At 38.6% G+C, this 23403-nt stretch overlaps 1 protein-coding gene across 2 annotated transcripts in view; it reads left to right on the top strand.

Moving 5' to 3' along the window:
* The first annotated feature begins 3195 nt into the window (after window positions 1–3195).
* rgs17 (regulator of G protein signaling 17) overlaps window positions 3196–23403 on the top strand; it is a 23848-nt gene continuing 3640 nt past the window's right edge. For both annotated transcript variants that reach the window (XR_002922042.2, XM_024298108.2), the window contains exons 1-5: window positions 3196–3411; window positions 10340–10738; window positions 15573–15703; window positions 22793–22867; window positions 22952–23183. Coding sequence is in view for 1 of the 2 variants with exons in the window: in XM_024298108.2 (XP_024153876.1) it covers window positions 10736–10738; window positions 15573–15703; window positions 22793–22867; window positions 22952–23183 (441 nt within the window). In the remaining variant the exon portion in view is untranslated. The remainder of the gene's footprint in view (window positions 3412–10339; window positions 10739–15572; window positions 15704–22792; window positions 22868–22951; window positions 23184–23403) is intronic.

The raw sequence follows: 23403 nt of genomic DNA, 5'->3' as shown, positions 1-23403 counted from the left end.
TTTCTACTGTTTATCCTAGAAATTGTAAAAAAAAAGATCTATTTTTTTTACTTTTTTTCTTTAGATGAAATTCCAGTCTGTAAATGTTACGTTTTCCTGGACCTATAACTTCTGGTGTGGTAATTTACTCTTCTGGACTCAAACCATTGAAGCAAATGGTTTGATTGGTCCGTATGAAAGAAATCAAATTAATTTGGTTTAAGTCACTACACTCACTTCAGAATAAATATTCTTGCTCCTTCAAAATATATATATTTTTTTTGCAGAAACTTTTATTTTAGAAATGAGCATGAAAGTGTTGCACAACACTGTTGCCAAAGGTTTATAACTGCTTAGTTAACCACAATCAAGAAATTGTTTAGTTTGTTTAGAAAATGCTCTAGACCCATGGGCCATACTTTGGACATGCTCACTCTAATCTAAGAAGCAAAATGTCACATTGAGGATTTTATGAGAGTGTATTAACCAATGAGAACTCTTCACTACGGAGGCCGACACGGCTCACATTAATGCAAAAGACACAACGCAACGACAAAAGTGCAAGCGCAATGACAAAAGCCAACAACACAATGGCAATGGCTGAAGCATGACGACAAAAAACAGCATGAAGACAAAGTCGAAGCAAGATGACAAAAGCCACAACACAACGACAAAAGCCAAACTATGACGACAAAGGCTGATCCATGACGACAAAGACCAAGCAAGACAACAAATCCTACAACACGACGACAAAAATCAAAGTACGAAGAGCAAAAGCTGGAGGATGACTACAAAGGGGGAAGCATGACGACAAAAGCCAAAACATGACGACAAAGGCTAAAGCATGACGACAAAAGCCACAACATGATGACAAATGGCGAAGCATGCGACAAAAGCTGAAGCATGATGACAAAAGTCGAAGCGTGTCAACAAAGGCTGAAGCACGACGACAAAAGCCACAACATGATGACAAATGGCGAAGCATGCGACAAAAGCTGAAACATGATGACAAAAGTCGAAGCGTGTCAACAAAGGCTGAAGCATGGCGACAAAAGCCACAACATGACGACAAAGGCTGAAGAACGACGACAAAAGCCACAACAAGACAACAAATGGTGAAGCAAGGGGACAAAAGCAACAACATAACGACAAAGGCTGAAGCATGACAACAAAAGCCACAACATGACAACAAAGGATGAAGCACAACGACAAAAGCCACAACATGACAACAAAAGCTGAAGCACGACGACAAAAGCCACAACATGACAACAAAAGCCATAACATGACGACAAAGGCCGAAGCACGACGACAAATGCCACAACATGACGACAAAGGCCAAAGCATGACAACAAAAGCTGAAGCATGACGACAAAAGGCCGAAGTGTGACAACAAAGGCTGAAGCATGGCAACAAAACATGTCAACGCGTCAAATGTTTTGAACTCTATTCACAAAATGAATTTGGAAAGCAAGTTTTCCCCTGTTCAGTTAGTGTGTTGTGGAGCTTTTATAAAATAATGAGGAAAAATAAAGTTCTTCAACTGTGTCATGCAGCTTAGAAAATTGTAGATATTTGTAAGCTAAATGAAATCTAAATCTGAGCACTGACTCATACTCACTGAGGTGTACGCAGAAAATGGAAATGGCCAACATCCAAGAAGATTGGACTAAAAAAGTGCTGATCTATTGTATTTATTTTCCTGTCAGAGAGGTTAGTGATTTGGCTGATCTCTATCAGTCAATATTTGACCTTTTGTTCAATGGATTTATTGATTTTTTTTTTTTTTAACTCAAATTCATTAAAGAATGGTTGTGGACAGCAGCTGATTTCCTTCTGTTACTCTAAAGCTTGCATTTTAACTTTGATTGAAAAACTGATTTTAAAAAAGTACAAGTTTTGACTTTTATCAGATGTCAAAATTGTTCATGACATTTTATCGATTACAGTATTTGACAGTTTTAAACTGTCTCTTTCGGGGGTTTAGTTGAAAGGCATGGTGTAATCAGATGCTGCAGTCTGTACAGACTTTCACCTTTGCAGAAGAATTCTCTGTTTTACGACGGAGATTTCCAGTTGCGGCTCCTCTCCAGCTCTTGACCTTTTCACGTACAAGTCATCCCCCAGCGAGTGAAGAAAACAGGACATGATCAAGGACACTTGTGATTGTAGTAATGAGTCCCACTCATAAAGGAGCATGCACGGATCGCGCCTCTGCTTTAACTTCATGACCTTTTCCCAGATCGAGCGGATACAGAAATCTCACCTCCTCATATCGGAGCTCAGCATCCATCCAAGTGCAGTTTGATGCTTAAATTTATAAAAAATATCAACACATTAAGAAAAAATGTTTTAAATGTAGCTACAATAATTAGCTTTATCATTTATTCCTCAAGATTTTTTTATTGGTGATTTTACAGTAGGATTGAGGGAGTTTAGGCAAGGAAAAAAAACACAGAGTTTTAATGCCCCCTTGTGTCTTTAGCTGGAAAATATTCCTACTGGTGGCAGTTTAGGTCCTGTTGCATTAATGTAGAGTAAATATTTAATTAAAGTAGATTAAAATCATCATGTAAAAATTACATTTAAATCTATAGTTTGTGTTTTTGTTGCATAATTCTGTCTGCCAATTTCAGAGTTGAAAGCCACCTGTAGATAAAGTTAATATAATAGATGATGAGCAAATGAGGCTTGACAGAAAACAAAAAAGGGCAATTGTCTAATACAATTTAACAAATAAGTGTGTTTTTAAGATTGTGAGATAAGATGTGGTTTTGTAGCATTTAAATGTCACTTTCTGGAGGTTTAAAAGTTCCCTTTTAAATGACTAGAAGTCATTTTTTTTATCTTAAACTAATAAAATTATGAGATAACACATTTTAAATTTAAAAAGTTAACTTTAGGAATCTGTGGAAACAGCTGATCTAATATTTTGATTTTTGAATAAAAAGCTGCAACGGTTGCTGATATTGGATCAAAACTTATGTAAATCCAACATTACTGATGGATTTGATATTAAAGAGGAAGCTTTGTAGGTTTGTTTTAATTTCAGGAAAAAAGATTAGTAACCTGAGGACACATTTCCTCTTGTATGAATGGCGGCCTTCTAACTTTAGCACCAAATTGAGCAAACTCAATGCAGCATTGTGTTGAGATGTTGTGGATGTGAGGATCCTCTCTGTGTTTGTTTGTTTGTGCGCGCGCGCGCAGCCTCAGCGGCGCATCTTCTTCACAGCGGCGGCCACAGCGCGCCTGCGCAGTGCATCCAGAAGGGCTCGGCGGCGATCGGTGCTGAAGTGGGGCGGATGGCAGGAAAACCCAGCGGCGATGGACATTACGCCGCTGGCTCGCCGTCGACGATGTCGCTAAACGTGCGTAGGGACTCCTCGCTTCCATGCCCGGCATTTTGAGACGCTGACAGCCCGAGACAAGAGGGTAAGCTCCCGCTTTTTCCGCGCTACCCGCTCAGCACAGCTTGGCTAGCGGTTAGCTCGTTCGCTAGCTCGCGCCGCCGCCGCCGCCGCCGCCTCCTCTCTGGGACTGTTGGCTAAAGCTAGCAGGAGGAAAGTACGTTGATTTATGATGAGTGTTCCGGGGGGCTTTCTCACCAGCGGTGGTGGCAGCCGGTAGGATGAGCTAACGGGGACCCCCCCACCCCTCCTGTCAGTCTGGGCTCAGTGTTGGAGCAGCGGCAGGAGGAGAAACCCTCCACAACTGCTGCTAGCAGCACAGCTAAGTGCAGAGAGTGAGGCTCTTTTGAACAGATGCAACACTTTGTTCTTTAGAGGAGCTTTTGCCCTTTTCATCTCCGAGCAGTCTTCTTTAAAAGTCTTTCCAGTTTTTCCACTGGTGTGTTGAGAGGAACCAGCAACTTCACCCACTTATAGACTGAGGAAACTTCTCAAAGTGCCATGGGAATCGATCATCACAGATGTGTGCTTGTTTTTTAAAGATTTGTGTTTTTGTTGAGCTGGGTATCGATTATAATTTCCAGAAACAATTTGGTTTAATTTACAACACCCTGGATCAATTCGATTCATTTTTTTTTAATTCTTCAATTCAATTTTACATATTTGTTTAGAAATTCATTTATAATCTACTAAATGTTTTGAATATATTTATATTAATATGATAAATTTCACATATTGTAAGAAGTATTCGTGAAATAATGAGTTATTAGGATATATGGTTTCTCAAAAGGAGAAGCTCTAAAAAAATGTTCAGATCATTAGTTGTAAACATTGTTCTGCCTCTCCTGGTGGGTATTTCAGTTTGGCCACTAGGTGGCGATTGTGCTATAGCATTACACCTCATTCCAGAAGAAGAAGAAAGTATAAGCAAAAAACTATGTTTTAGACCACAAATGGTTACAAATATTTCTCTAAAAGAGTTTGGAAAATTCATATAAAGATGTTCACTTAGTCAGCACTGCATGTTTAGGTCCACCTAATGGGGAATTCCATTAAACATTAGCATCAAGCAGGGCTGCACGGTGGCGCAGTGGTTAGCGCTCTTGCCTCACAGCGAGAAGGCCCCGGTTCAAATCCCGGCTGGGACCTTTCTGTGTGGAGTTTGCATGTTCTCCCCGTGCATGCGTGGGTTTTCACCGGGGACTCCGGCTTCCTCCCACCGTCCAAAAACATGCTTCATAGGTTAATTGGTGACTCTAAATTGCCCCTAGGTGTGAATGTGAGAGTGGATGGGTGTGTGATTGAGGCCCTGAGACAGACTGGCGACCTGTCCAGGGTGTACCCCGCCTTCGCCCTTCAGCAGCCGGGATAGGCTCCGGCACCCCGCGACCCCGAAAGGGACAAAGCGGTCAGGAAAATGGATGGATTAGCATCAAGCTAGCGGACTTTAGCTTTTATGTGCTAAATCGATTTATATTTTTTATGAATCCATTATTGAACTGTTAAGCTTAAATTGATTCAAATCGATTTTATCAACCTTGCCTAGTTTTTTGTGACATTTTTTCTCATGATGGAGGACGTGTGAAGAAAACTTCTCTTAAAATTACATTTCTGAGTATTTATTTATTCAAACCGTTGTGAATCGGGCCCAAACAAAAATGTAGTTGGATGTAGAACCTACAATGGCCTTGCACCAATCCATTCAGATTCATGCACATGTAGACACATAGATCCATAAACGTCTTCTTTTTCCTCGTCCAAGGTGGCATCTGACTCAAATCTGGAAGGCTGGTTAGCTCCAATATTTCTCATCGCCTTTGTTGCAACCATAATGTTAGGTTGGGGTTGTGATGGGCTGTAAGCTAGCAAGAAAGAGTGTAAAGGAATGGATGATGGGAAGTAGAGCAGGCTTACTCTGCACCAACAGTCCCAACCACACTAGGTACTGCCGCTCTGCAGAAAATGTCCCAATCGGATTTCATTATCCACCCCTACAGCTTACATTTAGTCGTCGATTAGTTGTTACTTTATATCATATGGGGTCAGAGTGTAATAAAGTTGAAAGTTATAATGACATTATGCTAGCTTTCTGGATTATTTTGGCATTTATTAAGGTTTTTCAGGCTATTTTGGAGTTTAGCTAATATTTCAGCTACATGCTAGCTGTTTTGGCTAACTTAGGCTTTTTGTAATTTCTTTTGGCTAATTTGGCATTTAACTAATATTTTAGCTGGCTATCAGCTTCAGCGTTTTCAGCTGTTAGTTTTAGTGATTTCATCTATCACCTTCAGCATTTTTAGTTATCAATTTCGGCATCTTTAGCTGTCATCCCTAGCATCTTCGTAGCTGCCATCACTCAGAAAATTCATAGCAACATTGGTTTTCTAAAAGTCATGCTGAAACAAATAGTCGTTACTTACATTTAATTGAAAACTCCTGTGACAGCACACCCGAGTGAATAAATGCGTTTCTGCTTCACGTCACACTACAGGCGGAAGGGATAGCCAGCTGTAAGTTGCTCCGGCTCCCCCTTAAAAAGAATAAAAGGTTCAGATGCAGCTAAAGCTCCAAATGTCCCTACAGTTGGAACAATAAATAGCGAGGAGCTCACCCTATGTCCTAGAAAATTATACATTTAGAAAGAAATTTGGCTAAAAAAAAAACACGGTGTAATTGTGATTAAAAGAATTATTTTGCAAAAGGTGGTTGGAGTAGGATGTCAGGAAAAAAAAGCTTAATAGTTGATTGTTTACCAATTATTTCTTGTTTCATCGCAGTATCAGATCATAAATCTGAATATTTCCAATGGATGCAGATAATGTTCTGCTGGATTCAGTGTGGACATTACATAGACAGACACGAGGACGATGCTGCTTTCCGGCTCTAACAAGTTCTGCACTTTCCTCATACAATCCTGTTCTTGTTTGCATGAAACTAAAGTTCCTTTGAGGCCGTCTTCCTCTCGGGTGGAGGTACTGGAAAGCCTCACAAGCGTGATGCCAAAGCCTTATCTCTGCAAAATCATTTTTCACTGCCCTTTCTTTTTTTTTTTTTGAAGCACAGTTAACGTTTTTTCATCCCTAACAGTGTTGTTGTTTGGGTCAGACAGGAGATGCTAGCGAATTTTATGTTGTCATATCACAGATTTAAAATAAAATTACCGACCCATTGACTATATATGAGAACTGGACAGAGTGAAAGTGACATCTCCCACAAAAAATGGTTTACTTCTGGCTCCAACGAAGTGAAGTAAATTCAGTAGCCTTTTTTTTTTCTTTTTTTTTTGTGAAATGAACGCTGCCATTTTGGAGCCAGATAACATCAATAAGCAGTAACCTGTTCGGATCGGTCTGAGCCATCGTATCTATAGCAACCAATCAGGAGTGAGCTCTTTGGAAGACCATACCACTTGAAAACAGGAAAAATACGTCAATCAAACATTTCAAAGGACCACATATTGAGGAATCTTATTGGCTAGTTTATGACGTGAATAACTTTAGAAAAGATATAATAGGATTAGCAAGAACATATGGTTATTTTGACAAATAGAATGAATGAGTATACTAGCTGTTTATTTTTCTATCAAAGTCTATGAGATTTTGGCTTCTTGGTGCTGGCAGGTACTTCCTATTTTGAACGCAAATGGGGCGGGCTGGCTCCAGTCCAGTTCTCATATGCAATCATTGGTACAGACACACCATTGACTGAAATGATCCAAACTCTAACTTTAGTGTAAATTTGCATTTTGGAGCAGCCATAGAGGATTCTCAACCCTGTGGGTTTCCTCCTGTGTTTTACATTGGATGACTGCACCACTGCTGATCACCTTTAATCCAATGACAACAGCCTTTGAGCCCGGCATCATTTCCTCTTGTAGTTGAGTTTCCACCACATGAGTTTATAAGGTGTTAGGGTGAGATGTTTCCTGTAATGTAACTGTATGAACAAAGACTTTTCTTTGTGGAGCAATTTGCAGACATTAGGCTTGCATAAAGACTTTCTAGACCACATAGTAAAGACTTTCTGAAAACATTTTCAGTTTTTGCATATTTGATTCTTTTAACTCTGATTGTGAGTTTGTAATATTTGTGCAGCAAACAAGTAAAGAAAAAAGTGATCGTCTCTGTCAGAGCTAAAGATATAAGGTTTGGAGCATGTGTGGATCAGTCTGCTGGTTAGTGTCTGCTTTAGGAATTCAACTCCTAACCTTTTTGGTTTGGATGTGTTATTTCATTAAATGTGAGCTCATTTTCAGTCGGATTTACACGTTTGTTTCTAAGTTTACAGTCGAGTTAGTGTGCTGCTTCAGCATTTACAGAGGCTGAAAGCTTCATATTTCAATAAAAAACAAAACGAACATTTTGATCATTTTTCATCTCTAAAGGAAGCATCAAACCTTTTTTAAATAAAAGTTTCTGTTTGTTTGAGGAAAGGGAGTCATTCAAAACATTCAGTACTGGATTATGAAAAATATGCAAAGCAATAAAATGAAATAACTCAGTTGGGGTGAAATAGTATAAGTTCACTTCCTTCTACTCCTTTTCAAGCTATACATCAAGATGTACTTGACTTTAGCTAATAATCACTGTATTTAATTACTCAAATGTAAATTAAATGTTCTTTGTATGTTTTTTTAATCAATTCATATCATTATTTCTGTCATGAGTTTGATACCTCTTTTTTCTTGTATTGTCTACAAATCAATCGATTAAAACTTGAGTTAGAGCTTTTTAACAGTGCCAAACTGCTGAGCTTTATAAGCTCTCAATTCAATTTCATAGAACAAAATTTCATTTTCATTTCAAAGATTTTCATTTTTAAACCAGTTTGTTTGGCTATAAAAAGTAGTGTCACTTGACATACTATTAAATTAAAAAAAAGAGAAAAAAATCCTTTGTAAAATTTGACATTTTTGGAATAACAAACTACAATGTTTTACCTTTAAAGACACTTAATTTGATTTGATAATTAGGATTTTCTAAGTGAATGTTGTTTTATAATCGATTATTAAAAACACAAAATAAACAGCACTATTGAAATCACATTTTTAATCTAAAATAATAAAATCATTGTCCCATTCATTTGCTGTAGATGATTCACAGAAGTGTCCATTCAGACTTACATATGAGTACGACTTTACAACTCCATGTTAGAGTTCATCAACGTTTCCACTCGTTTCAGCTTTATTGTGTTTTTGTTCAACTAAGAACTCTGTTAATTTTTTTTTCACTGTTGAAACCAAAATGAGGCAAAATAAAGGAGGTTATGTGTTTTCAATAGGGACCTTGAAAGAAGCAGTGATTCTTGTAAGAGGGTGCTGTTGCAACTATTCACCTAAACAACAAATGCACTGGATGAACAATTTCTGATGTGACCAATAGGATTCTAAATAGAGAAAAAAATGGTGCAGCCAAATTGACTGGAGTTTACTCTGTCAAACTCAACAAGGAAAGGGTGGGATGCATTAAAGTCTGTTTTGTTGAGTATACCCATGGGTCTTATCATCTATAAAGTAATAAACATTGAACAAGTTTTTGACGCACGTGCAAAGATTCAGTTTTGGTACACAGGGTTTCTACCATGGAAGTCAACAGGAAATAGTTCTCCATGAAACCAGCCCCCAGTCGTTATTTTAGGATTTGAAACTTTAAGACTTGCTTGAAACTTTGGAATGAAATATGTGGGCCTGTTTTGTTAACGGAAATGTATTATTTTTTTAAATATTTGAGATGGAAGTCCAGCATGATCCATTCTGAGTATTTTCTTACTTCTTTTTTTTTAAACTCCAGACTTCTCACATTGTTAGGTTGACTGGATTTTGTTGATTCGTTTGACCAAATATATGGGGATTTAGTTTTCTTCTTCAACCAGAACAGGTCCACCATCCGGGCACTAAATTTGAAGCCGAGAAAAGGACGGAGCCTGAGATTGACCGATGAACTGATGTGGAGTTGGCACCAGTGAATGTTAAATGGTGTATACTTGTATAGCTACCTCATATACTACCTTCCTTGAAGGTCCAAAGCGCTTTACAGTCATTGTTCCATTCTTCCATCTACACAACCCTTTATACACCAATGGCGGCTCAGCTTCCTAACACTGGTAACAACCTATTACTACCAGCAGAAATGTGGGTTCAGTGTCTTGCGGGAACTGAGTCTTCTATCTTCTGATCAGAGGTCAACTGCTCTACCTATACACCACGGCTTCTTTGGTATAGACTTTGCATCAATTTCTTGTGTTAAAGTTAAAGTTATGTCTGATGACAAACGTTGCAATTTACCGCTCAATCTATGGTCCAATCTTCACCACTTTCCATAACCTTTGGCTTGTAGATGAGTGCCAGAAAAATGGGTTTACTTTACTTTGGTTGGGGTATTCATTCCTTAGGGAGAGGATGGGAAGTTTAGCCATCTTGGAGTAACTCTGAGTGAAGCTGCCACTCCACATTGAGAAGAGACATGAACACAAGAATACCATGGGGACGACTTCCTAGTGAGATGTTACTGGCAGACACGCTGAAAAGACTGATGGGTATCTGGGTGGGCGTATGGAATATACTTTATTAAAGTAAAGCGGTAGATCACCCTATTCAACTTAGGCTTTCTCCAATCCGCAAAGCATCAGGCATTCATATGGAAAGTGTAACCATGAAGAAGATATCTAGCATCTGTATTGTCCAAAAATTGTTGCCAAAAAATGTAAACATATAGTAGATAATCTCATGTTTGTTGGATTTCTGTCATTTCAATTATTTAATTGGTCGTTTTTTTGTGAGTTAGTGATTCATGCATTTTTTAGAGCCTTTGGTACAGTCAGTTCCACATCAGCTTTTCCACATATCAAAGATGTTTGAGGATCTTATACTCTGCTTTTTGGTTGATTTATGTGGTAAAACGTTGAAAACGTGCCTGAATTAACAGGAATTCCTTGATCTGCTCTGTGTTTTTCAGATGCTGTACATTCATCGTCTGCTGTGCTTTTAAGTTCATAAATGGTTCTATTACTACGCTACAAGGCAGCCTAAAAGGCGACGGTCAAACGGAGCAGGAAATACGGGAGGACATTTGGCAAAACCTCACATTAGCTTCAGCGTCCATTTTTTTTTTTTTTTTTTTGCCAACTGGTCAGGGATGGTGACACCAGTAACTCCTCTTCCCTCTGGTGAAAACACCCTCTTTGTTGTGTCCCGCATCTCCTGTAAGCCAAACAGCCAGTCCATCAGCCAAACAGACAGTCAGACAGTCCAACAGTCCATACCTTTGTCAACCAGCTTGCTACCGTCCAGCAACCTGTTACCTCACGCCATGGCTGCTCTGTCTGACCTGTGTTTAGGAACTCACTAATTCATGGTAAGTTCTACCCGATACTTTTTTTTTCATTAACGTACTCTTATTTCTTTATGAAAAAGAAGCTGTTAATTTTAAGTTGTGGGGGAAGTTTAACTTTTAACCCTTATATTGCTAGAATTACTGAAACTCTAAACGGTTCCATGTGATTTAAAGAGAGCAAACAGACATGTAGAGGTACTCCTTAAGAAATTGCGTTATTTTGAAAAAAATATTCAGTAAATCAAAAAATTGATCTTGTTTTTGTATATTGAATCATTACACATAGCCTGCAATACTTGAGGATTTTATTGTCTTGTCAATTTGCCAATTATGGATCAAAACTTATGTGAACTTAAAAATGTATGTCTCCAAAAATTAGAATGTCCAGAAAAAAATTAATTGTTGGAAACGTATGTTTTTACGTTCTAATCTGATTACTACCTCAAAACACCTGCAAACATTTCCTGACCTTTACATGGTTTTCTCCATGTGGGTCAGTCGGCTTTGGAATCATGGAGAAGACTGCTGATGTGGCAGATGTCCAGAAGACGGTCATCTATGCCTTTCAACAGGAGGCCATGAAAAAGTCATTGCTAAACAAACGAGAGTGCTGATCCAAGCACATTAAGTTGAAAATGGTTTGGAAAAAAAAGCGGGAAGGAAACTGTAGCTATGTCATAGAAACCCAATGAAGAATTTGGAAGATTAATACAATGAGTGAACCAGAACCAGATGAAAATAAGTCATGGGCTACAAATGTGGCTCTTGTTGAGCCATTTCTGAACCTGAGACAGTAGCTGAACGGTCTTACTTTACGATACAATACAACAGCACTTCATTGATCCAGACGGAGGTTAGTTGTTTTCAGTACAACCCAAAACAAGGCAGAAAGCTGAAATACACATACAATTCAAGGTTGAGCCAACATTTGAGGTGCTGCTTACTTAGCATGGGTTACAAGAGGAGAGTGAGGTCATTGGTGACAAAAAAGTAATATCTGAACATTGCGTACAATGTGTAGATACAAGAAAAAGGACACTATTTTAGCACAGAAGCACAATCAAAAACACAGTACAGTGATGGGTAGGATGACTTTCTCAATGCATTTCATTGGGAAATCAAGGTCCCAGGTTCTGGATGTAGTGCTGAGGGACAGAATCAATTATGACTGAAGTCTAGTGAGAAGTTTCCACAGTCAGTGATGATTTTTGTCCCTGACGTTGATCCACTGTCCCTCCTTGAGGTCCACAGTCAATGCAGCCGTCTTCAGAGAGCCTCATGCAGGAAATACTTCTTATTTCCATCAGGACTTGGCACCTGCCACACTGCCAACGATAACAAAAACTGGTTCAGGGTCTATTGTGCTTCATTGTCTAGCAAGCTCACCTGATCTGATCCCAATAGAAAAGTAGGTGTTGTTGTCAAGAGGAAAATGAAACACACCAAACCCAACAATGGTGATGATGACCTGAAGACAACTATCAAAACAACCGAAACTTCTTTTACACTTACAACTATTCTGATTGCCTTAATACTAAGTCATGCTGATGCAATAATCCATGCAAAAGGAGGCCAAAAAAAGTATTGATCACATAAATATGAACAGTTTCCAGAAGGCTGACACCTTTTTTTTGATTGGTCTGGTTTGATATTCTGATTTTTTTTTTTTACTCTTAATTTTAGGTTTACATTTTTTTGTGGGCTATATGCCTCAAAATTGCAAGAAATAAAGGTTATATAATGATTATATCGAAAACAAACTTGAATTTTTACATTTACAGACAAAAATAGTAATCCTTTTTAATGTTGTTTTAAATATATGCTTTGAACTGACCACATTTTATAGAACAAACATTATTAATAGCACCTACAGGGTGGTACCTAAAGCCTTCTAATGACCTGTCACTGTATTTTTTTTATTGTTTTTTTTTCCTGACCTCTTTCAATTTTTCCACCTCATCTGAGCATATTTTTATTTTTATTCCACATTTGCATGTGCTGTGTGCAAACACCTCATCTCACCAGTTTGGAACAAAGCCGAATCGTTGTTGTCGTTTGCATCCAGAACTGTTTTTCACCATGGCTGCCTGGCTGCTGAATAACCAACGGCCCCCTCTGCCAGTCAGTCGTCCGCATTTGCATATCGGACAGGCCGTTTTCAGCATTACCTGCCATGCTTCATTGTAAAACATCACATGTGCTCACGCTCAGTGGAGGGAATGACACGAAGCAGCGACTCGTCTAGAAATACTAAGAAGCTGTTGTTTTTATGTAGGCTTTTATGTGATCATTGAGAATTTTCATCCGAATCATGACTTTACAGGTAAGAGTTGTGGTTTGTTAACTTGTAATATAATAATATTTAATCTCAAGTGCTGAAAATTATTATTTTTGTACACTGTTGAAAAATAAGTATATTTGGAAGATGATGCAATTTAAGGTTAACTATTAGGAACCTTTTTTATCTTCAGTCATTAAAACTATATTTTAAATCGGAAAAGCCTAAAATGTTTTAGAACAGAAAAAAAATAAACCTATGAAGCTCTAAAACATAGAACAAGTCTCAACTCTTTCTAGATGACTTATGACTTAGTGAGCTATTTTTTTCAAATCATGAATTTTCTCTTTTTCCTGTTTTCTTCTCTTGTGTGGGATTGGCAACTCTCTCCATGTGCTATTCCAGGCACGTTAACTTTGGGAATGGGGTCGTCTGGAACCCAAAACACAGCATGATTTTTGATTTTCACTGGTGTCCATGGCAGACATGAAATCCTGTCCACGTTTGTCCACATTTGTCATGGGAGGGATAACCCTTCCATGTAAGGGTGGGGTCATCTGGACCCAAACAATACATCACAAGTGATAAGTATTACAGGAAACGTTATGTATTAATTCAGAGGTGAGACAAATGTTTCTCATACTGATAAGTGATGAGTCATGATTCCAAACTCTACTTCCTGTACTAAAAAACAAAAAACCTTTCATCAATCATCCATTTTTATTATTATCAATCAAAAAATTGATAATAAATTGAAATTGTATTTTAAAATACAGCCAACTTACTGATTTACATCAACCTTTTTTTTTTTTTTTTTTTAAGATAGTAGACTTAAAATGTAAAAATAAACTAAATTTAAGCTGCTAAGTCTAAGGCTATGGTTCTGGAAGGTAGTTTACCCTCTCTGGGGGGTTAGAGTGCTCCTGCCACAGGTGGAGGAGTTGAAGTATCTTAAAATCTTGTTTACCAGTGAGGGAAGATCGGAGCGAGAGATCCAATCTTGCACCTATCTTGAGATTGGTGCAGTGTCCACCGTTATGCGGTCGCCGTACCGATGCATCGTGGTAAAGAAAGAGCTGAGCCAGAAAGCAAAGGTCTCAATTTACCAGTTGATCTTCGTTCCAGTACTCACCTATAGTCTTGAGCTCTGGGTCATGACTGAAAGAACATGGTCCCGAATACAAGCGGTCAAAATGAGCTTCCTCCATTGGGTGGCTGGGGATGTCTCACTGGGTGGAGTCCCCGGGGAAGACCCAGGACACGCTGGAGAGACTACGTCTCGCGGCTGGCCTGGGAACATCACGGGGTCCCCCCAGAGGAGCTGGAGGAAGTGGTAGGGGACAGGGAAGTCTAGGCATTTTTGCATAGACTGTTGCCCCTGCAATCCAATCCCGGATGAGAGGAAGAAGATGGATGGAAAATTTAAGCCCTGACAGGTCTTATCTGCCAAAGAAAAACCCCAGGGTTAAAGCTTTGTCCTTTTGCTAGCTTGTTTGTGTCATTTTAACGTTGGTCAGTGATCCCCTGATAGTACATAGCGCAGATGTATGTACTTTAATCCGGGTTACCTTTTGCAGTTTCCCAAAAAAATTTGTGCAATTTTTTATGCTCCTTTTGTTCCTTTTATGCTCCTTTAGTCCCTTGTTCTGATTGGCTCTAGACTAGGGGTGTCCAAAGTCAGTCCTCAAGGGCGGACCACCTGGTGGTTTTCCGGAAACCTTATCTTATCTGCTGCTGATTACCTGGATCAGGTGTGTTTGACCAATAAGGAGCTTCAATGGCAGGTTGGTTGGAAAAAATGTAAGACACCGGCCCTCGAGGACTGACTTTGGACACTCCTGCTCTAGACCACTGTCAATCAATCTCCTCTGTGCCATTTCTCCTACTCGTGACGCGTCTCCAGCAACCTTATGTGAAGGGGATGTTACTTTATCTACTTGGAAACATCATAGAAGCTGGCAAATGTCTGGAGCAGCACTGTGCTGTCAAACAATGAATGTGGTGTGATACTTTTTAGTGATGGGTTGATCATACACAGTAAGAAAGTCTTAGATCTAATAAGGAAAACTTATTTTCTAGTACTGGTATTTTAGGGTGTATTCCGACTGGACACATTTAGTTTGCTTAAAGTGAACCAGAATTCGTTTCTCTGTTAATGCGGGACAAATATTAAGTCTAAATACACAGAAAACAGTTTTTTTTTTTTTGGAGTGGGTCTTTAACTGGATGTGCATGGACTATGATTAGCCAAAAAACTAAAAGAAAAAGTTTCAAAAGTAAAGATAAGGGAGCAGAATTCTAAAAGTCATGTTTATGTGTAAAAGTTGTATAACGTGTGTAAATGTGCAGCTCTTGCAGCATCAGTAGTTGCACTAAACGCTCATTTGCCTTCATTAAAGGTTGTTGATAACATGGACCACATGTGCCGTTATTCTGCTTATGAATTCTCTAAACCTTATAAATTCCTCCGTTTTGCACTAACAAAAGTTACTGATTCCACCAAGAAAAGCTGTACATTTTTCCAACATTGTTTTATATTCCTTAACTTTTTTTAATCTTTCGTTTTTTTCCCCAAAGCCCTGCAGTGTGAGTGGAGTGGAGATGAGAAAAAGGCAGGCGGCTCATATCGAGGCCCCACCCCAGGCCCCCGGACAGCCCCGACCCAACACCTGCTGCCTCTGCTGGTGTGGCTGCTGCAAGTGTCTGTGGTAAGCAAGCCACACCCACAACATCCACCCGTCGTCTATTCTTCTTCTACTGTTTGAAATGTTGCTGAAACAGTTTTTTTATTGTTTTAATTTCAATTTTACCCCCAAAATACAATTTATCTTTTATCTGGACCCACAAAAAAGACAGAATTAAAAGTTAAATAATATGTTTGATTTAGTTTCTATTCTTTTCTATTACTTGTACTTTTGTTCCATTTGTGGTGACTAGAAAAGGCCGCTGGAGCTTTGCATCAGCTTACAACGGCATTACCGTCTACAGCTAAAGATGTGACCTGAAACAACAAACAGTTGCTTTTGCTTTTAATCCTGTCGCCTAATCTGATGTGCCTCACTCAGATTCAGCTTTCATATCACCCCCCCTGAACGAACGCAGGCTTAATGCAGACCTGGCACCCAGCAGGTGGGGTGGGGGGTGTTCAGGGACTCCAGCAAATTGATTTACCTTTAATCTGAGATGCGTTCTTTGAATGTTGATGCTTGTAATCACATTTCCCTTCCTATTTTTATAGTTGTGTTTTTTTGTCTGCTAACCAGGCCGGAGATGTTGGTCATAAAACTGTGTGTGAAGAGTAATTAGGATCTGGGAGGATTCAGAAATTAATTCTGAGGCCTATTTGATAGTTTCAGTGTCTGTGCGTAGTTCCTCTGCAAGCTTGGGTTTTTTAGAAGACTTGAAGTGGACGATTCTTTTTTGTCGAGTGTGGATGGCTGTTTAGAATCTATTTTAAGTTTGATTTGGCCTCCCAGCAGGGCTGGGTATCGGTTATAATTTCCAGAAACGATTCGATTCACAAGAGCCTGGATCGATTTGATTCCTATTTTTTTTCGATTCTTTCTATCCTTTCAATTAAATTTGATCCAATTTAATTTTTGATTTTACAGATTTAGAGACATTTGCTTAGAAATACATTCATAATCTACTATATGTTTTGAATATATTCATGTTAATTTGATACAGTTCACATACTGTAAAATGTATTAGTGAAATAATAATGAGGTTGTTAATAGCATAGGGCTACCACAAATGATTATTTTAATAGTCGACTAATCACGGATTATTTTTTCCGATTAGTCGACTAATTGGGTCATGCATAAAGTGGATGTAAAACACACATCTGGATCATCATTAGCTTTAAACTAGCTAAAAACTATATGCATTCACACTAGCATGTGCGATAATACTAGTGTGAATGCTGTAAGCTGTGCTGAATTTGGCCACTAAAGATGCTAGTGGCGATAGCTCAAGATACTGAAATTGATGGCTAAAAATGCTAAAGTTGTTAGCCAACTGCAATATTAGTTAAATGCCAAATCAGCTAAAAAAAAAAAGTCTAAGTTAGATGAAACAGCTAGCATGTAACTGAAATATTAGCTAAACTCTAAATTAGATTAAAACATGGAAAAAAATGCTAAATTAGCCAAAACAGCTAGCATGTAGCTGAAATATTAGCTAAACTCCAAAATAGCCTAAAAAACCTTAATAAATGCCAAAATAGTCCAAAGAGCTAGCAGAATGCCATCATGACTTTCGATATGACCACACTCTGACTCTATATAATATAAAGTAACAACGAATATAGACTATTAAATTAGTTGTCGTCTAGTTTAATAGTCGATTAGTCATCGATTAGTTGACTAATCGTGGCAGCCCTAAATAGCATACAGTGTTATGTGGATTTTCAAACTGAGAATCTCCAACAATTGTTCTTCCTCTCCTGGAGGGCGTTTTAGTTTGGCCACTAGGTGGCGATCACGCTATAATTTACACCTTATACCAGAAGAAGAAGAAAATGTGAGCAAAAAAATGGTGCTTTAAACCACAAATTGTTACTTTAAAAAAATATTTCCTTAAGATTTCGGAAAATTTATACCTTTAAGTATATTAAGCTGCTCGTTCAGTCAGCAATGTATGCTAACGTCAACCAAGCGTTACCATTAGCCGTCTTATGGGAAATTCAATTAAACGTTGGCATCAAGCTAGCGCACTTTAGCTTTATGTGCTAAATCGATTTATATTTTTATGGATCGATTATTGATCTATAAAGCTTAAATCGATTCAAATTGATTAATTGATCTTATCAACCCAGTTTTTTTATTAACCCAGAGTTTTTATTAAAATGTTGCGCGCTGTATCTGTTCTGTCTGAAAGCAACAGAAAAAGCAGCAGCGTTTAAATAACTTTGCATCTCACCTTTAATTAGGGTTTGAGGTGCAAATGTAACAGAAGTGAGACCTTTAGTAAAAAACGAATGTAATAAAGGTTAGAGCTGCACAAGAACCAACAAGGCAAGGTACCAAAACCCACCGATCTCCTGCATGCCACCTCACTGTGGCTCCACTCTCGCCAGCAGAGAGGAAGTGAATGAAACATTGTTTTCAGGCAGTGAATGGTGAATGCGCCACTTCTTTCATACCACTTCATCTGAAGTGGTGGCAGCTTGCGGACCGTGACTCTCCCCTTGCTCGGATGCCAGCGTCGGATCTCCAGAAAAAGGCCAGGAAAACTCTCCTCCAGTGACGGTTATGACGCGACACTTCCGATAAAAGCCTGCGACGACTCTTAAACTGCTTTTGAAATGTCTGGTTCTCCCTGACCTCCCCTTAACTGGTCCGAGCCCTCCTCGCCCGTCTTAGCACAAGGCTCTTATCTGGTCGGGGTGCCTTCATTTTCCAGCCGCACATCACATGCAAAACAGCTGCGAAGAACAGCCTGTATATTTAGCCGTATTGTGAGGGCGCCGGGGGGACTGTGGCTGGCTTAGCCCATTACTAATGCACAATAGGGACTTTGACAAGAGACAGCAAGAGGAAGGAAAGATCCTCCATGGTGGGACAAAAATAGACTGCTCACTGTGGACTCAGCAAGTCAGACGGAGCTACGACAGACATAGAGGCTTCAGTGTTATTACATAAAAATGTTAAATCAGGCTGTAGTGCTTTTAACTAATAAAAGACAGAAAAAAAGAAGTTGGTCTGTATATCATTTATATGCAATTTTCTCTCCTTATATATATAACTTGTGTTTTAAGCTGTAAGAGGTCAAATTAAATTAAAAAAAGTTACTTAAATAGAAAAAAATTAGAAACTTCTAAAACATTAAACTGGAAGGGAATTAAAAATTGATAATTTATGGAGTGAGTTGGAAAAAAAATATCCAGGTTTGAACTTTTATTGCTATTTTACGCGTATCAGTAACCAATTATCAAACAATCTAGGCATTTGGGTTGAAACAATAAAAATCAATAAATTAAACATATTAGAGGGATACATATTGTAAGTGCTGTATACTTGCTTCTTTGTTGAAGGAGATATAAAAAAAAACTTCAGATAGTTGAAATCCGTAAAGTATATTTATTTATTAGTAGTTATAATAGACGTATATTATTTTACTGGACAAAACAAGGTTTTGACGTCACCCATAGATGATGCCTCACCTCCGGTCCTCGCAAAATCAGGCCAAAGCTGTCACCGTGGCTTCCTGATCATCTGCTCCCATTTGGAAACCTTGGACAGGTTTGCTGTTTTGCTCCCCGCCAACTTCACCGCTGTTAAGTTGCTTTAAAAATGATCGGGTGTGATGCCACAATTACCAAAAGGTGGTTGTCAAACAGAAGAAAGATTTACGTGGAGTGCCGAGCTTTCAGGAAAAATGGACCAAACAAAAACAAAGCTGCAGATAACAAGTTGACCAAAGGTTATTTTGCTGTTATGTTGCTGGTCCGGCCCACTTGAGATCGTGTGACCCACAAACCAAAATGAGTTAGACACCCCTGGTATAGATGTTTAGGGCTGTAAACCCCTCAGTAAACTTAATACATTTTAACACTTTTCTCACTTGTTTAAACTCTCAAAGTTAAAACGTTCATAGAAATGTCCGTTATTAAAGAGTAAAAACTAAGTCAGCGATTCAAAAATGTATACCAACGTACCTGGTATACCTGTATACCATTACCTGCGATAATGCTAGTGTGAATGCTGTAAGCTGAATTAGGCCGCTGAAGATGCTGGTGCTGATAATTGAGGATGCTGAAAATGATAGCTGAAAATCACTGAAGCTAGTAGCGGAAATCACTGAAGCTAGTAGCTGAAATCGTTGAAGCTAATAGCTGAAATCGTTGAAACTAATAGCTAAAATCCCCAAAACCAATGGCTGAAAACGCTAAAGCTGACATCTGAAATCACTAAAGCTAGTAGCTGAAATCACTGAAGCTAATAGCTGAAATCACTGAAGGTAATAGCTGAAATTACTGAAGGTAATAGCTGAAATCCCTGAAGCCAATAGCTGAAAACGCTGAAGCTGACAGCTGAAATCACTGAAGCTAGTCGCTGAAATTGCTGAAGCTAATAGCTGAAATTGCTGAAGCTAATAGCTGCAATCACTAAAGGTAATAGCTGAAATTACTGAAGGTAATAGCTGAAATCCCCGAAGCTAATAGCGGAAAACGCTAAAGCTGACAGCTGAAATCACTGAAGCTAGTAGCTGAAATCACTGAAGCAAATAGCTGAAATCGCTGAAGCTAATAGCTGAAATCCCTGAAGCTAATAGCTGAAATGAAAATAGCTGAATACGTTGAAACTAATAGCTAAAAAAGGCCAAAGCTGATAGCGGAAAACGCTGAAGCTGATAGTTGAAAACGCTGAAGGCAATAGTTGAAAACGCTGAAGCTGATAGTTGAAAACGCTGAAGGCAATATCTGAAAACGCTGAAGCTGATAGTTGAAAACGCTGAAGGCAATAGCTGAAAACTCTCAAGCTGGTAGCCAGCTAAAATATTAGTTAAATGCGAAAATGGAAAAAAAGCCTAAGTTACCCAAAGCAGTTGGCATGCAGCTGAAATATTAGCCTAAAAAAACGCCAAAATAGTCCAAAAAGCTAGCAGAATGCCATCATAACTTTTAACTTTACTACACTAGACTCCATATAATATATATATATATATATATATAACAACAATCGACTATCAAGTTAGTGGTCGACTATTTTAATAGTCGATTAGTCGAATAATCGTGGCAACCTTCCTGCAGTGAAATAGATGCTGCTTATTAGATTATCACAAACATTTTGATTAGGGTTTTATAAAGTAATTATGACTAATTATGAAAATAAAAATAATCTATAAATTAGTTTATTTGTTGCCCTACTTTGATCTGTTGATTCAATGCTTTGGATTAAATATCTTTTTGTCTTTCAATCTAAAATAAATCTAAAATATGCTTTTCTTTTAACTCAAAAAACTTTATTTGTAAAGCCAAAACATGCCGACAGATTGAGTTTGTTTCATTCACCTTGTATGACAACAGCCATAGTAATAACTCACAAAGATTGGAATCAGCCCAACGGATCAACATCAGGTGATTACGTAACATTTATAAAAATATCCGTCCTTGCATTTCCATCTCTCTCAGACGAGATCAGTAACGGGGTTGTGTGGTCTCTTTTTATTTGCTGATACAGAGCTCTGGCTCTATATTTAAACCACATATCTCTCTTATCTGCTCCCTTCTGCTTTGCGCAGCTGCGCAGTGCAAATTCAGTTTAATGTGGGCCTGCATGAAAAGACTAATCTGTTGCTGAAGAGAAAATACATCAGGAAAACACGGTTTCTGTCAGAGTTTTGGGTTTAGAGTCCTACATGCTGCTCAGACTGACACTTAGAGCCGTTTTGAGACAAAAATACAACATGAACGGCACAGGAAAACTAGAACAAATAAACATTTATCAATCCAGATTGGCTTTTGCTCACCAACAGTCACTGGTGCATGCTGTCAGTTTACACAGGATTGATCGTTGCTTCTGGTTGCATTTCATTTGCTCGTCCAGCTTCATAATGTTGTGCATTACAGCAGGTTTATCTATATGAAAAAAAGAGAAGATTGCAGCATAATCTGGGATTATGTAGTGTAACATTTAATTAAAAATGTTTGTCTCTATAAATATCTCTGACCGGGTTAGTGTTGGAGGCGGTTTAGAGCTAGTAAAGCCAAAGCGACATAATTATGTCATGTTAAACATGTCTTTTGGTCAGTGTTCTCCTGATGTCTGTGGACAATTAGCAGGACGAAATGTATGCATTCACTAAATAATGTTGTAGGATTTTTTTTACATCACACATTATGATTTAATTTACAGGTTTTACGCTCTTTTATTGATACACTCATGTTTACTAAAAGTGTTACGGATATTATATTATACAGACATTATCCATGAGATGCAAATCAGTTTTGAGGCCTTGTTTTTTGTTTTTATTAAAGGTTCTGATCGAGGACACATATAGAGAAAAGTAAACTTTAAATTGTATTTCTGATTATTTTTCAATTTAAATTGGGAGCAGATGAAAAAGGAGCGTGTTTGTGACATAGAAAAGCATCCTGGGCGGACCATAAGCTCCCTGCTTCACGTCCTCCATCATCAGAAAAACGCCATAAGAACATTGTAAAACACCAAAAACACAATTTACATCAGTCTTTAACCCTTTAACACCCAAGCCTCAGAATGTCCGCCTGGATTTTTCTGCTACTTTTGATCATGAAAGGGTCAGAGAATGTCCTATAAATGTGTGCTTTTGCCCCTTTTTCCAGAAGACATTAAATTTTTAATATCTATCATCATTTTGCAATTTATTCTATTTCATAATAGTGTTGGACCAATTTCAATTGTACAAAAACACAAAATCGAAATGTGATTTTTAGAGTTTTTAGTGAGAAAAACAGTGCAAAAGAACTTGAACAACAAGTTATGTTTAACAGATACCACAACATAAGAGGTCCCACAGCATCACAGCTCATCAAAAGTTGAGCGTGTCATGTGGAGTTGTTGAAGCCACAGCTCCTCTGTAAAATCACCAACCATGATTTCCCAAAATGACCTAATCTGTAGCCACGCCCACATAGCTGGCTGCTCCATTGCCTGAATAAGATGCAGACGTCTCCTTTGATAGATGATGACGAGCGCTAGTGCCGTAGCTGTAAATTCCTACTGTAAATCAGAGTATTGTAGTAGCATTTTTTAAAATGATTTATAAGTACGTTGGCCCTTTACATTTGGATTCTTCTCCTTTCTTTGATACAGGAATGAGGAGAGAATGGAGAGAAATGAACGGCAAACCTGCACCATGATGGACAGTATTGACGCTGCTGAAGAACAGTACGTTGAGCCGTTCTGCCGCCGTTGTGATCACGGTGGTGTCACCGTCTTTGTAAGCTCCATTGTTTCGTCTCCCGACTGTAGACACCCCAGTCTGGAGGAGTTGCTGTCGTGGGCGCGGAGCTTTGACATGATGCTGCGCTCCTTCGAGGGCCGGGAGATCTTCCGGGAGTTTCTGCGCTCTGAGTACAGCGAGGACAACCTGCTTTTCTGGTTGGCCTGCGAAGAGTTGAAGAAGGAGACGAACCCCTCGGTGGTGGACGAGAAGGCTAGGATCATATACGAAGATTACGTCTCTATATTATCACCCAAAGAGGTACGCCTCAAAACAAGGAACAATAGGGATTGTTTGTTTTTTTTTTATTTTCTAAAAAGCATCTTTTGATTATGATTAAGGATTAAACATCTCCTGCTTCAAACGTGAGGTTCTTTAAACCTAAAGGTGAAAAGTGGGAGGAAGAAAAGACCAAAGACCTTTGACTAAATACCATGAGAAACACTGTTAGTGAGAAATGCCAATTTAATGTCAGGCTAAT

This window comes from Oryzias melastigma, linkage group LG15, assembly GCF_002922805.2.
Source record: "Oryzias melastigma strain HK-1 linkage group LG15, ASM292280v2, whole genome shotgun sequence".
Classification (NCBI taxonomy): Eukaryota; Metazoa; Chordata; class Actinopteri; order Beloniformes; family Adrianichthyidae; genus Oryzias; species Oryzias melastigma.
Note: the sequence above shows the minus strand (reverse complement) of the source record. Positions and strands in the feature narration are given on the sequence as shown.